The 15,397-nt window shown below is 51.2% G+C and overlaps 1 protein-coding gene across 4 annotated transcripts in view; it reads left to right on the forward strand.

Annotated features, from left to right (window-relative positions):
* The window catches only part of SLX9 (SLX9 ribosome biogenesis factor), a 65,885-nt gene extending 50,789 nt beyond the window's left edge, over positions 1–15,096 (forward strand). For 3 of the 4 annotated variants that reach the window (XM_076341970.1, XM_076341972.1, XM_076341973.1), the window contains 3 exons: positions 4,097–4,165; positions 6,585–6,697; positions 14,349–15,096. In XM_076341970.1, the coding sequence (XP_076198085.1) occupies positions 4,097–4,165; positions 6,585–6,697; positions 14,349–14,395 (229 nt within the window). In that variant the 3' untranslated portion in view covers positions 14,396–15,096. The remainder of the gene's footprint in view (positions 1–4,096; positions 4,166–6,584; positions 6,698–14,348) is intronic. The other variant, XM_076341971.1, reaches the window with a different exon arrangement.
* Positions 15,097–15,397: the final 301 nt, after the last annotated feature.

Below are 15,397 nucleotides of genomic sequence, written 5' to 3' on the forward strand. Positions count from 1 at the left end.
TGCAGCCATTCAGTCAGCCTGGGCAGTTCATTCTTTCAATGGGAATGAACAGCAAAAGAACATGCAGAGTTTCGAGTCTTGCAGAGCACTGAGGGTTGATTGGATGGAGTTCTGGGCCAGGGCTTAGCCTGAATAGGTGGCTTTGCCCTCTTTCTCTGATGATGTGCCACAACCACATGTGGCATCTGACTCCAGGTTCTGTTCAGGGGTCATTCCCCCTCATCATTTTTCCCCAGCCCCCTTGGTGACTGAGCCCATGTTATCCAGGAGAGTGGCTTGCAGGAAGTACGTATAGGGGAGGGAGGACTTTGGGGATTGCTTTCCCAGGTGCTGCATAATCTAGTACCAATACACAGTGTTGCTGCAGCCTGCAATTCTGGACCAGCTCAAAAGATAGAGTAGAACTGGAAAAGGCTCAGGGACAGCTGACAAGGATGACGGTGGAGGATCTGGCACAGCTTCTGCGCAAGGGGTGACTAAGTGAGCCAGGGAGTCCTCAGCCTGGACCGCAGATGGAGGCGAAGAGGCTTGGGAATGTAATAGTCTATAAAATCAAGTGTGATGTGGTTAGGAAGTAGTTCATCTTCTTTTCCAGTATGAGAAGTAAAGGACATCAAACATAGCTAGCGAGTAGCCAGTTCAGTGCAAGCAGGAGGCTCACTGCTCTGCACAGCTCCTTGCTGCAGGATGTTGTGGCTGAGGGAAGCCTGTGGGTTCAGGTGAGACCTGACAAATCCAATGAGGAGAGCTCCATGGAGGGTTACTGCATGTATATAAACTGCAGCTGGCACAAGGTCTCTGAGCTGCAAATACTGGAGAGGATGTGGCTATATGCTTGCCTTGGTCTTATCCCTCTCTGGCCATCTGCTGCAGGCAGCTTCAAGGCAAAACACTGGCCAAAATGGTCCTTCCAGCTACTGCAATCGCTCTTCTCTTCTGTAGTATGCTTCATGGCAGAGGATGTGTGACACATGTGGAAGCATTCGGTGGTCTTGCATGAATCTCCAGTCTGACATCCTCAGAGAAGTGCCGTCAGCTCCTTCTCTCTCCAAACCCAGACCTGCTGTGGGAGTGTGGCAGCCCTTCTCTCCTTTTGGAAGCCTGTGCTCATACTCTGGCTCTGTTTTCACTTTGGCTGCAAGGCTCTGGTGTCTAGAAAGCCCAGTGGACCTGCGGCACAGCAGGGTAGAGAAGCCCAGCCCTGGCTGAGAATTTCGGGATTGGCCAGCACCATCTGCAGTCGGCACAGCGGAGGTGGGAGCTTGGCATTGACTGATGTCACCCAGATTGCCTGTGACATGCCAACCAAAAAGCAGTCCCCCTTGGTACTGGCATGGAGGAGCTACAGTGCTCTTCTTCCCCTTGCTGGCTTGTGGCTTCCTGGACTGCATGAGGATGTGTGTGCATAAGTGTTTGAAATATCAGAGGCAGCTTTTGTAGGATTTGAATCATTACATAAATGAAGGGTAATACTCTGGTGATTTGTCAGCATTATTAATAAAAGATTAGATTCTCCAGGAATTTGATCTCCTGCTGGGTAAGAGAGCATTACAGTGAGGTTTTTCTGTTTTATAATGAATGAAGGCAATGAAGTGTAATGAAACAGGGTTACTAATACGGTCCAAGTGAGCAGGCAGTGTGCTGGTGGTTTGGTGGGGGAAATTCGGGCAGCAGCCCTTCAAACCTGCCAAACCAGTGGGGCAGAGCTGTTGAGTGGAACTGAAAAGCCTTCAGAAGCATCGAGCCCTTTAAAATAGTGGGGTGGCTGAAAGGAAAAGTGGGCTTGCACAGCCTGAAGCAGACCCGCACCCTTGTGGCGTGCTGCAGAGGAAGCTGTCCCACCAGGCACAGACTCTGGGGCACGTGGTCTTGTATGGCCCGGGATGCACTCTAGAAAGGCTTTCCTTTAAGCATTGTAACCCTCTGCAGAGCTACTCATCTTTGAAGGGACTGCCATGGCGACTTGGTGGCACACTTGTCAAGCCCCTGCTCTGGTGACCTGGGTTGCCATCCAACTTGAGAAGGGATTTCTCTGTGCTTCTGTGAGCAATCCAGGCAAACTGGGACAAGAAATTGTTCCTGTGCTGAGCAGTTAACGGACATGAAGAGAGCAGAGATGCTTCCTGCTCTTTCTGTGTCTCGCAGTACCAGTGGACACAGCAGTGTGACAGGAGCTGCTCGAACCCCTGTAGCTGTTTGTCTGCTCTTGCTGATCGCCGTTCCTCGTGAGCTCTCAGGCCTGTTTTGTAACACCAGCAGTGCTGGGGTGACCTCGAGAGGGACTGAAGGGTACAGGAGCAGTGCGCAGGCATTGATCTGCCTGGCTACTCTTTCCTGCACAGGCTCTGTGCTGCAAAGGCTGGCTGATATACATCCACACTGTTTGGGTTTGTCTGGGTTGGCAGGGAGCTTTGATGCTGGGGCACACTGTGCTGGGCTGAGGGTAAATCAAATGTGATTGGGGCAGTGGTGAGAGCAGCCCTCAGCAGCTTGGGTCCACCAGGATCCCCCTTGAGGAAAAATAAAATGGGCCAGGATGGAGAGAAGGAGAGATGAGGAAAAGGAGCAAGAGGTGATCGAGTAGAGAGGGATGATGAAAGTGAGTGGGGTGAAGGAATATGGGGCAAGGGAGGAGGAGGAAAGGAAGAACGAGGAAAAAAATGCAGAATAAAAGGATGGAGGGTAGTGGGTCAGAGAGGGAAATAGGAAGAGGAGGTCACTGTAACACTGCCAACAAGAGACCAGATCCTGCTATCTTGAAGAGAAAATGAGGGACTGTCATGTTTCCTAACCTTGAGAAAGCTGAAGGGCTCTGGGGCAGATCAGGTGGGGGAGGTCCTGGCCCCCAGCACCCACCAGTAAGGTGAGATTCCTCCTTGAGCCCTGCCCCAACAGAGGGGTGGGAGGCAGACCCTCTTCCCGCCTTGGGCTGTGTGCTGGGGCTCAGCTCCAGGGTGAATCGGAGGGGAGCTGCTCTGTGGAGGCAGACTCTCTTCCCCGCTTGCTTCTCCTGTTTACCTCTGTATCTGTGTAACCCTGAAGAATGGAATTTTCTTCTCCTTTCCTTAATGTCCAGTTCTACCAGCAACTCCCCTTGTGCACTTCAAGTCCCAAAAGCAGTTGCTGCCCTTCCTGCGTGTTCCCTTGCTTGGGCTCAGTGCTTGGCTTTGTGGTAAATCTCTGCCGCTGCTTGGCATCGGGTACCATGTGCTTCCAGCATCCTGTGCAGGATGGTATTACACCTCTGGTCTCCTTGGACTTTGCCCAGGAATAAGAAATGGGTGCAAAGAGTGCAGATCTGTGCTTGCTGCTGTGCCTCAGCTGCACATAGTGCACCATCCTGCATTCCCATGGGTCCATCTTCTTGCAACTTCATGGGTTCTCAAAACCTATGTTTGGTGGCAAAAGCTGAAGCTCTGTTGTTGTGCTTTCTCTTTAGCTAATCTGTTTGCAGCTGACTTAAACTGGCAAGCCTTTGACGAGGATGTGTTCACAGGGAGAAAGGAGTATTGCCATTCTTTATCTTAAAATATAAATGACACCTTACACCCCAGTGGTCCCACCACAGGACTTGAAGCAGGGCTGGCACTTCCCTCTTCTTGCTGAGTAACTGTGGCACTGTCTATAACTGATGTCTGCCGATGCTGGAGCTCGGCAGCATTAGCAAGGAACATGAGATGTGCAGAGGTGATGTGTACCTGGTGGTGAGGGGAAGTTCGATGAGATCTTTTCTCTAAGCAACAGTATCGGTTTGACCTGGAGGTTAGCAATAAGCAGAAAGTGATCTGGGCATGGACAGCTCATGACCAGTTCTAGAATTAAGTGATCTGACTTTTCTTTAGTGCGTTTACCTCCTGCCCATTTAATCCTGACTCCTGAGCTGTTGTCAGTGTGTGGCAGAAGGAGTTTGCATCTCCATTACTGTCTGGCTATGGAAATAATTGCCTTTCAGGACAATTTCCATACAGGACAACTACCCATACTTTCTGGGAAGGCAGATGCAGAATCCCTGGACTCTTTCCATCTCCACAGCAATTGCTAAATTACCGCTCCTCTATAACACTCTCTCACTTCTTTTGTTTCTTCTCTTCCCCAGCCATGTAAAAGCAAAGGCAGAGCCAGCAGACTTCTGTCTGATGAAACAAGCTCAGAAACGCCAGCTCTTGTAAGTACCCAGTTATCAGTGTGTCCAGTCCCTGCTGAGTGTTACAGAATGGTTGAGACTGGAAGGGACCTCTGGAGGTCAGCTGGTCCAACCCCCCCTGCTCAAGCAGGGTCACCTAGAGCTGGTTGCCCAGGACCATGTCCACACAGCTTTTGAATATCTCCAAGGATGGACATCTCACAACCTCTGTAGGCAACCAGTTCCAGTGTTTCAGTCTTGCTCACCTGAAGGCCCTAGAAGAGGTCGCAGCTTTGATTTTCCTCTTTACATAGCGCAGGATGTTTGTGGGTGTCCTGTCTTTGTCCCTACCAGACTTGGTCAATTCTAAATGGATTCAGTCTGCTTCCGCTTCTGTCTCGTGTAACATCTAAGCAAAGAGAGCACAGGAAACTGCACTTGCTCCTTTAAGAGTTCACTTTCCCTGTCTCATTGAAAAGAAAGTGATGGCTTGGGCCTCCTGTTTCAGGACAAACCCACATCAACTGTCATCTTGTTCCTCCTGGCCACAGTTGTCACTTCTGGCTGTACCAAGTGAGTATGTCTTTACTGTGTCTCTCTGTGCAGCATGGACAATGTGGTTATCAACCAGGTGGTGCGTCCTTTGTCTTGGCTTGCTGAGTTGGAGCAACATCCAGCTGTGGCTCAGTCTTTTATGACACCAGGCCCACGTAGCTCTAGCTGATACCCTTCAGGAAAGCCTCCTGTGGTTGTGTAGATGAGGAGCTCCTGGAACTCTGCATAGCATCAGGAGCTACAGCTGTTCTGTTGGAACACCTCTGGGATGCTAACTTATATGCCGTACATCCCTTACGAGGACAGCTGTCCATTGGCATCTGCCAAACCTTTTCTTGTAAAATGAAGCACTAAATGCTTTTGAATAATTCCTGGACTTGGTTAAGGGTCTGGCAACTCCTTATTCCTCTGTATAATCTGTTGGATATTTTATACTGCCACCAGGCATCAAGAACTTAATTTCCCCTCAGCACAGCTCTCCTGGGGCTAGGCACTGTGATCTGGCAGTGTTTACTTCCTGTGATGCCTGTTTCCAGGATTTCTGTCAGTTCTGAGCCATTCAACTTCAAACTCAAGCTGAGGAGAACAGCCTACAGATCTCACCACTGCTCTCCAGCACACTCTGTGAATACCCTTCTCTGTCTGAAACTGGCCAGTGTCAGTGCTGGGATGCCTTTCTTGCTCAGTTCTGCCTTTCTGGATGAGTCCCTCCTTGGCTCATTGCAGAAGCCCAAGGGTCATGGCCTCGAGTACCACCAGTGAGTGTCTCATTGTGCTGGAACTTATGGGTGAGGAACACTGCGTGAGGAGGGACTTGTATACAGATCTGAATCCAAATAGGCAACTCCACCACGATCTTCTGTATCAGCAAGCTGTTGATCCCCTGTGTGCCCCCCTCTTCTCCTCTGCACAAAACTGGACAGATGCACTGAGTAGTGGCATGTATCCTACCGTAGTGGTCTGGGAAGTCTGTGCTTCTTGGCAGGGAAAAACTTTGGAGGAAGGTCTTTGAGGTTTGTTTTCCAGGACGTTAGTTAGTACTGGAGGTTCCCTAAGTCTCACCCCATTGCCCCAACTGCCACAACCCAAGCTTCAGGTTTGGCTTCTCTCTCTGTTCCTCTGGCTGGGGCAGAGCTGGTGTTGAATGGAAGGGCCCTACTAGGGAGAGAACTAGCTGCATGCTGCAGGCTGAATAGCACTCTGCTGACCCACAGCAACTACTGAGAACATGGACATGTGTGTCTGGCTGGGCTGTGGAGAGCTTAGCAGTCTGAGGGAGATGGGGAGGTTGCAATGGATGTGACTTATGTGAAAGCTCACTTTTTTTTTTCACACTCCTCCTGCTCTGTTCTTCTTCATCACTGCTTTCTTGCTTTTTAAGACAAGACCATTTCCACAGCAACCAGCTGTGACCAAGCATGCAAAGGTAATTCTGTCATGCTCCTCCCATGGTGTTTAACTAGTGTTGCACATAGGATTACCAAGCCTCTATGTTGAGCAATAAAGAGGGTCAGGAGATGAGTTCTCGAAAGCAGAATCTGCTTTTGTCCTAGTGCACTGTGAAGTAGTTTTCATTCTTAGTGATTTGCTAGATACTCACAGTCTCTTGTTCCTGATTTACTAGGGAAAAGCTCTAAAAAAAAACATTTCCAAGTGATGCTGGACACTAATATGATTGTTTCTGTCTCTGTGGCATGAGATCAAGTCTCTGGCTCCCATGAAGTTGGCAGCAATTTGAGCTTTGCCCTTGGATAAATTAGGTTTATTTCTTGCACTGTTTCTGAGGTTTACACCCAAGATCATTCTGTCTGTACAGAAACCCACTGCTTTATGAGTTCTGTTCTTATCTGCTCAGTTCCTTTTGCATGAGGCACTTAGCATTTGTGTGTTATTTTTCTTTCCTCAGAGAGGAGGAAGTGGCTCGGTTTCATGAGGTCATCACCAATCCCAGGTACAGAGCCAACCCCCTCATGGCCATCAGCGAGCATCTCTCCAAGAGGCTGAGGCAGGAGGAAGAAGGTAAACCCCTCTAGGGTGTCATCTGGGACCAAATGTGCGCACTGGAGCTGGTGTGAGGGCTTCAGGCTGCAAAGGAACACATCACTAACATGACCTCTCAGCTACTTTAGTCCTTGGAAGCAGTTCAGCAGATTATTAAATCCAACAGTCCTGTTTTCTGTCTGCAGGAATAATGCCGTTCTCTCCTGACAGTGGCAGCTGCTCCTTGGCAAGCAGCCTGCAGAGAGCAGGGTGTTCTGTGAGATCTTTGTGCAGACATTAAGCTCCCTGTGAAGTGTCTTGACACCTTTTCCCTTCTTGTGAGCAGGCACAATTTCTTAAATTGTGCCAGTGGCAATGTATCTGTTTTCTGTCGTTTCCCTCCCCTTTCTGACAACTCTGAAAAGAGGTTCCCTGTTGCTATGTTGAGATGGTTCAAGACCCCAAGCCCTGGAGCCCAGAAGGCTGTTGTAGAACTGTGTAAGGACCGATGCTGCTGTTCAGAGACATTGTTTTATGTGAGAAATTTAGCTTTGGAATAAACACACTTTCACACAGTACTTAGTTTGTCTGGTTCTTGTTTTTGTAAATACGAATTGAAATACGAGCTTATTCCCATCACTGGAAAAATGACTTAAAAGAATGGGGTTTTTCCATGTGTACAGTGAACCACTAGACTGCTGCTGCAGCATGCAACAGAAGCCCTGTGAAATTGCAGATCATGCCTAACTTGGACTTGCCTTCCTCCTACCCTGGAAGTGTGTGCTTTCCGTGTGTGATGCTGATCCCTTTTGACCTGTGTCGTGTTCCCTGCTTGGCCTGCCCTATAGGAAGCATCCCAAAATGTGTCCTGGCTGCAGGCTGTGAACTTCAGCTGGTCATTTACATGTTTGGGTTTGGGAAGTGCTGCAGCAGGGGGAGGCCTTTCCTTCTACCAAACACCAATTTTCACAAAACTCCAGTGAATTTTCGTGGGGACAACTAAAGGCAGGGCTGTTCCCTATTTGAGATGATCCCAATTTGACACCCCAAAATGTCAGTGCTGTCTTTTGAACCGTACAAAAAGTTTTCTGATGCTTCTTAACCTTGGAAAAGCAGCCTGCCTATGTCAGGTCAACTCTGAGGAGCATCTGAAACTTTTAAGAAAGAAATTCACTCTGATGCCTAGACAGAACATGGAAGCTGCAGCTGACTTACCCAAGTTAGTGCCTAAAACCAGCTGCAATGGGAGTGGCAGGCACCTTGATCATACCTGTCTCTTGCATCACTAGTAATGCTGCTTTTTTTCTCCCTCTAGGCTGGCACTGTTGAACAAAAGCAGTTTTTCTAATGCCTGCCTCACCCCTGGCAATGCAGATGCTGTTGCTGATGCTGCTTGTTGTTAGAGGAATGTCACCATGCCACCCCTCCTCCCCCAAGGCCTGGCAGGAGAGTCCTGCTGGCAGAGGCTGCAGAGAGATGCTGGCTGTGTCCCATCCTCCACCCTGTTGCTCTCAGGCTGGCAGAGGACTGGCAGGGCTCTCCTCTCCCCTGAGGGCTCCTGTGTCAGTGCTGGCAGGTGAACACTGCTCGTCGGCATGCTGTAATGCTCTGCGGGACCAAGGCTCTGGAAAGCAGAGGGCTGTGGTGGGGTCAAACAACTCGAAATATCTCCCCACCTCCTGGTTGGTTCCTGCTTGCTCTCTTACCAGTATCTGATTGTGTTTTAGGCCATGTTAGATTTTGAGCTCTGAACACCAGTCCCAGCTGCAGCCATGCTTCCCCTGCTCATGTTATGCAGGCTGGGCACTGCATTGGAGAGCTGAGCCTTGGACGGGGCTGTGCACTAACGGCACCTCCTGCCCGCGGCCTGCAGCTGCTCTTGCTGCTTATGGCTCCCAACAGCCCAAGATGTGACTAAGACTTGGACCAAGCTAAGGTTTTTGGGGTGGTTTTCTCCGTAAGCCTACTGTTTACCCCTTTACTCCACCTCGTAGCTAGCTGCCTCCTGAGAAAGGCGCCATCCTTGTGCTTAAGTGGAGGGAAGGCAAGAGATGAAGAAGCTGAAGACATCCAAGTACAAAGGAGGATGAAGGTTGCTTCTCTTGTTAGTGAACAGGGCACTCGGGGGGATGGAGAAGTGTATCTGGAGGGCAGGAGGGACAGAAGGCAGCTTGCATGGCATGTTGGAGGACTTCCATTGCTTCTCTTCTGTACTTTGCAGGAGCTTTGCAGCTTTCTTTTTGTCTTGTGGTTTTTAGATAGTACACAACACACGAGGAGAGCCCTGGCCTCTTGTACGGCTGGGTCATGCAGTAGCCGAGCTGTGCCCTCATGCTTCCCTTCACAGCAGCAGTGATGCATTGCTCTGCACCATCACAAATAGGTGCGATAGCTGGAGAGAAGCCACAGGCAAGTTTATAAAATGCCATCCTGGGTTGTGCTCTATGGGTGGGATCATATCCCTCCCCTCGGAGATGCATGTGGTGCATCATGACTGTGCTTTGCAGAGATCCAGCGGGAGTGGTGATTTCATTTGGCAAGCACCAATTTCCTGGGCACCATCTATTTTGCAGAGAGTGAGACCATCCTTTAAAGCCTCTGGAGAGTTAGTTGAATTGTCCCACGCACCTCTGTTCCAGACCAGTTTCTTCTTAGTAACTTCTCCCTAGGGTGAAAACAAATCTGAAAGGTTATCAATTCCTGTCTTCACAGACTACTTAGTTTTCTTTTCACAGGCAGTTCCAAGTAACTTCGAGTTGAATCAATGCTTGGATGGCCTGAACTGCAATGTTAGGGAAAATCCCCAGCTGGCAGAAGGGCTAGTTATAGGTAGGTACTAGGGTAGATGTTGCTGGGGGTCATGGGGCAAGAGATCACCTTCTCTCTCTAAAAGAGTAAAGCCTGACGACTGCGTCCTTTTCTCATCCTGTGCAATTTTTTCTAAGAGGCCCTGCAGTTTGGGGCTGGAGTGGAAAAGGGATTTCTGTGTGCAAAACCAGCTTTGAGCACTTTGGAGGCCCAAAAAGCATCACCAGGGCAAAGGGCTCTGTGGTTTGTGTAGCTCTTCCAGGGTGGCATCAAGACAGGAGCCGTCCTGGTGTCTCAACCTGCATGTGGTCTTCCCAGCGCCTTTAGGTTGCCAGCTGTGGTGGTTATGGCCAGAGTCGGTCACTGGAAATTTGGACACCAACAGAACAGTCATCCAGCACTTCTCCCCTGCTCAGCCTGGTTGCTGGGTCCCATCCTTTCCCTTCAAACTGCTGGGAGCCAGTAGAGCTGAACCCTCATTATCCGGGAAGCGAAGGGGTGACTGACCAGGTGGAGGTGTTGAGCTGGATGCCCCACTCAGTACTGCCTGGTAGCTGTACCCACGCTGGTGGCCCTTCATCTCCATGCACAGCATCACCGTGCAGCACATTCACACCTTTTCTTTACCTCGGATGGGCCAACACCATCACTTGGCTGTGTGTCTAGCTCTTAGCCCGCTGTTTGAAAATGTTGGTCTCCTGGGTATTTAGCAGCAGTTAAACATGTGACTGTTTGAAACTACAGTTCACAGCCTGCTGCTGCAGGCATCTCCTGCCCCCGCCATGCTAGCAGTTGAGCAAAGGACTTAAAATCTGCCAGGAAACAGGCATCTTGAGATGCAGAGTCGCCTTCGCAGTTGGCATGTTTTCCGGATGATAAAAGCTTTCATGCCAATTTTTTTTTTTTAGATAGCAGGGTGGGAAAAAATAGCTTCCAAGCTGTAAGGAGTAGTTGTGCGGGAGGGGAGGGAGGGGGCCTGACCTGGCAGCTCTAGACTTAGCAAGAAGTGAGTAAGCAGCAAATGCACTGCAAACTCAGGACTGGAAAAATTTGGGGCTACTTTTCGCAGCTGTTTTCTTTCTTGTTGGTGATTTTGCCCTCGAAGGCTGTTCATGGAACCGTGTCTGAAAGCAGAAGCCTGGGTATCCTGTCCATCTGGTGGTACCAGCAGATATTTTCTGCTACACACAAAGCACCCAAAGTGGTGGGTTGAACGGGATTCTCCTTTGCCAGCAGCTTATGGGTAGTGTCTTTGGTTGGCAGGTTGCAAAGGGATTTTTTTTTTTATAGCAGCTCTTGCAACTCCCACGTTTCTCCCCAGTACCAGCAATAGCCCATCGTGCTTTGTCTCTGCTGGAGCAGGGGTTGCATCAGTCCAGTGGCACGTCTCAGAAAAATATGGTGAGTCACACGGACCTGTCCCCGACCCTTTGTCTAACCCAAGGAAGTCCCTAATGCAAGTACGTAGACTCCCTCCTCCTTCCTTCCACTTTCTGGTTTGTCTGCCCTGGGAGGTTTTCCTTACAGACCGTGTGCAAGCAAGTCCCCCCATCCCCTTCGCGTATGAAAACTATGACTTAACACCGGGTAGAGAGGACTTGTGCTTACGCTCTGGTTGAAGCTATGAGCCATGTTGGCCCCATGGCTTCCTTTTTTTCCTAGAGCTAAGCATGTGTGATGGCTTTTGCCAGCATAACCCCTGCCAGCTCCAGCACCGAGGCACATGCCTGTGCTGCAGGTGCTGGCAGGGTGGAGCTGGCTGCCTCTGCAGCTGCCAGGGATGGTGGATGGGGGCAGACAGGTGAGCCCAGTGGAGCTCCCAGGTTTGCAGGAGTTTTGCGCCCAGGGAGTTTTGCACCTGGGAGTTTTGCTCCTAGGTTTTGCACCAGGCTAGGTGCCTCTTGCTGTGCCAGCAAGTTGTCTGGTGGCCCATGACTGGGAACCCATCCCTGGAAGTGCATCCCCTCCTGCTCCCTGGGTGGACTCTAACCTTCCTGGTAAATACAATCTGTAATGAACTGCAAAAACTGGCTAATCCATGCTGCTTAAGTTGAACTGGCTTTGACAGTAAATGCTCTGGGATGGTGTGTTGGACTGGCATAGAGAAATCAGGGGCAGTATCATCATTGCAGGGTATAGGCAGGACAGTGTTTGTAGTACCTTTTCTTGGATGACAGTAGGGTTGTCTTTGGCGCTGCCTCCTTCATACCAACACCAATTTGTGGAGGAGAGGAATGGGAGCATGACAGATTAATTTGCTTTCTCCTGAGTCTTGCTGAGCCACTGAAGAGATCCCAGGACTCTGGCTGTGTCAGCAGTCTGCACTTGGATCCCTAAAACTGACTGTCACCCTGCCTTTCATCCGTGCAGTGTAATCACCTGTCATGGGAATGAAGCCCTTGCTTGGTGTGGCTGAGGAGAAACAGCTGGATGTCTAACAGGCATGCTGTTTTCCAGCCATGCAGAGCTACCTTCATCCTGTGGGTTCCTGAGCTTGATCCCAAGTTCTGACACGTGTCACGGCTGTGCCAGACACAGGAACTTGCAGTGAGACCTTGGTCTGCACCACAGGAGGCACCCGCTGGCTGAGCTGTCCATGAATAAGCCCAGCCATCCTTCCTTCATGTGATCTGCCAGGGGCTCTTGGACAGCTTGTGCCAACTGCTGGCTGGGAGCAGTGGGGCTGGGGGGCTGCCATGGGCTCCTTGAGATGACTCCCAGGTTCTCCTCTCCACCAGCTGGCAGCAGTCCCTGGGTCATGCCCTGGTCTGGTGCAACTCCAGCCCTCAGCTACGCTCCTCACCGAGTACTTGGTGTGTCAGTGGCAGCTGGTGAGGAGCAACCACCGGGAATGTCAGGAGCATTAGGTCTCTGCTACAGGATGGTTGCTCATCTCTGCTCCCTGGCCAGGGCGCGCCCAGGGCTGGCTCCCTTCCCGTGTGTGTCTTCATAGAATCATAGAATCATTAAGGTTGGAAAAGACCTCTAAGATCATCGAGTCCAACCGTTGACCCAACACCACCATGCCCACTAAACCATGTCCCTAAGTGCCTCATCTACTCGTCTTTTAAATACCTCCAGGGATGGGGAATCAACCACTTCCCTGGGCAGCCTGTTCCAATGTTTCACCACTCTTTCAGTAAAGAAATTTTTCCTCACGTCCAATCTAAACCTCCCCTGGCGCAACTTGAGGCCATTTCCTCTCGTCCTATCACTAGTTACTTGGGAGAAGAGACCGACACCCACCTCGCTACAAGCTCCTTTCAGGTAGTTGTAGAGAGCGATGAGGTCTCCCCTGAGCCTCCTTTTCTCCAGGCTAAACAACCCCAGTTCCCTCAGCCGCTGCTCATAAGACTTGTTCTCCAGACCCCTCACCAGCCTCGTTGCCCTTCTCTGGACACGCTCCAGCACCTCAACGTCCTTCTTGTAGTGAGGGGCCCAAAACTGAACACAGTATTCGAGGTGCGGCCTCACCAGGGCCGAGTACAGGGGCACGATCACTTCCCTGCTCCTGCTGGCCACACTATTTCTGATACAGGCCAGGATGCCATTGGCTTTCTTGGCCGCCTGGGCACACTGCCGGCTCATGTTCAGCCGGCTGTCAACCAGCATCCCCAGGTCCTTTTCCGCCAGGCAGCTTTCCAGCCACTCTTCCCCAAGCCTGTAGCGCTGCATGGGGTTGTTGTGGCTGAAGTGCAGGACCCGGCACTTGGCCTTGTTGAACCTCATACAGTTGGCCTCGGCCCACCGATCCAGCCGGTCCAGGTCCCTCTGCAGAGCCTTCCTACCCTCGAGCAGATCAACACTCCCGCCCAACTTGGTGTCGTCTGCAAACTTACTGAGGGTGCACTCAATCCCCTCATCCAGATCATTGATAAAGATATTGAACAAGACCGGCCCCAAAACTGAGCCCTGGGGAACACCGCTCGTGACCAGCCGCCAACTGGATGTAACTCCATTCACCACAACTCTCTGGGCCCAGCCGTCCAGCCAGTTTTTGACCCAGCGCAGAGTACACCTGCCTAAGCTGTGAGCCGCCACCTTCTCTAGGAGAATGCTGTGGGAGACGGTGTCAAAGGCCTTACTGAAGTCCAGGTAGACTACATCCACAGCCTTCACCACAGCCGCTGGTCAGTCTGTCCCCAGGAGCACGTCAAGCCTTGAAACTCTGCAGAGTCATCTGGCGGTGCGTCTGTAGATTTGCTATCTGAGGGTGAGGAGGTGACTCCCAGCTCACAAAAAAGACCTGAACTCCTCACCCTCACTAATCTCGCATGTCTCCAGGATGGGCTGTGAGCAGGGGCAGCTGCTCCATGAGCTGAGTCACACGCCAGCCCACAGGAGCGGCTGTCTGGGACCTGGCGGGCCGTGACTCATCCTGGCCGTGGCTGTCCTTGCTGCAGCCCGGGTTCTGGTCACCTCCCTGTGACCTGGACACCCGTCCAGCTCCACCATGTACAGGTCAGCTTCCCAGGGAGCACAGTAACTCGTGGAAACAGAGATCTCGGAAGGAAGCCAGATTTTTCCTGTGAACAGCAAGTAGCGCTGAACTTCCTTCCTCCATCCCTGCCCCTGCGTGCTCTGCCTGGGGCAGCTTGCCAGGGAGGTGGCTGCAGTGCTCAGCTTGGGGGCTGGTCTGGACAACGGGCTCCCTCCAGCCATGAAGACAGTCCTCAACAGTCCCACTGCAGGGAGCATGACTGGCCCAGTGCTCAGGGAGCTCCAAAGGGTTCAAGCTACAGTGACTCCTGCTCCTTCCAGTCCAGAAGGGACAGGGGCAGAACTGAATGTGTCTGGCAGAGCAGAGACCCAGCACTTGTGACCTTCTGCCACTCCTCCCTCTTGCACACTCATATCTGTTTCTTTTTCCCTTTATCTACAGCACGGGTACATCTGAAACCAACCCAAGATAGGTTCCTGCAGATGTAGCAGGAGCAGCTGCAGGGAACCTGAGGAAATACAACCGCATGCGAATTTGAGCTGCTTGATAGTTTTGGAACCAGATGAGACTGGCACCAGCAACTCCTCCTTTCATCCACATGTTGCACAAGAGAAGGACGAGGTGAATCACCTGATCAAGCCTTTGCCGCTGAGCACAAAGCCACGTGTCCCTGCCCTGAAGCATGGATTTCACCATAGCCTTTTTGCAGGAGCTTTTTTTGCTTTCACTGCCCTTGGTGTCTGTCCTGCCAGGATGTGTCATCACCCTGCTGTGTCCTGGCCTTTTCCAGACCGCTCAGGGAGATGTAGGACAGGTCAGACCCTCAGGGGCTCCACCAGTGTCCCCCCTTGAGAGAGGCAGTCCTGCTCCTGCTCTTCATTTCCTGACCTTTAACCAGTTACTAATCCTGGGAGGTCTCTACCTCTTATCCCATGGCAGCTCAGTTTCCTTAAGAGCTTTTGGGCATTCTTTAAGCGCTTAAGAGCATTGCCACATGCCATTTGGAATCCACATAAAGCCTGGTTAATTGGATCACCCTTATCTTCCCTTACCGTTTCCTTGCAAGGGAAAATAATGCCCTGCAATCCTAACTCTTCCCCAACGTGATAATTATCTAGGCATCTGCTGATTCTGCTCCAAACCCTGGCTTGCTTCAGTGTGAGACATTAAACCTGGCTTTGTGTTTTCATTTTGATGAGCAATTTAATCCTGTTCAGCCATTTTCTCTGTGAAAGGCAGTGTTGCCCCCCCCCCCCCCCCCGGGAGCTGCGATCCAGGGTGGAAGCAGCGCTGAGGTGGGGTGACACCTGGGGACCTGGCCTGGCACACCAGCAGCTCAGCCATCGCCAGAGGCAGATGCCTGACATGCAAATCCCAGCTCCTCTGGTTTCTTGAGGCTGCTGGGATGTCTCCCCTGTGTCGCAGGCAGTGGCGAAGGGAGGGCATGTGAACAGTGCTGGGCAAGCCACCGGTTCTGCCGCATATCAGTT

This window comes from Aptenodytes patagonicus, chromosome 6, assembly GCF_965638725.1.
Source record: "Aptenodytes patagonicus chromosome 6, bAptPat1.pri.cur, whole genome shotgun sequence".
NCBI classification, from domain to species: Eukaryota; Metazoa; Chordata; class Aves; order Sphenisciformes; family Spheniscidae; genus Aptenodytes; species Aptenodytes patagonicus.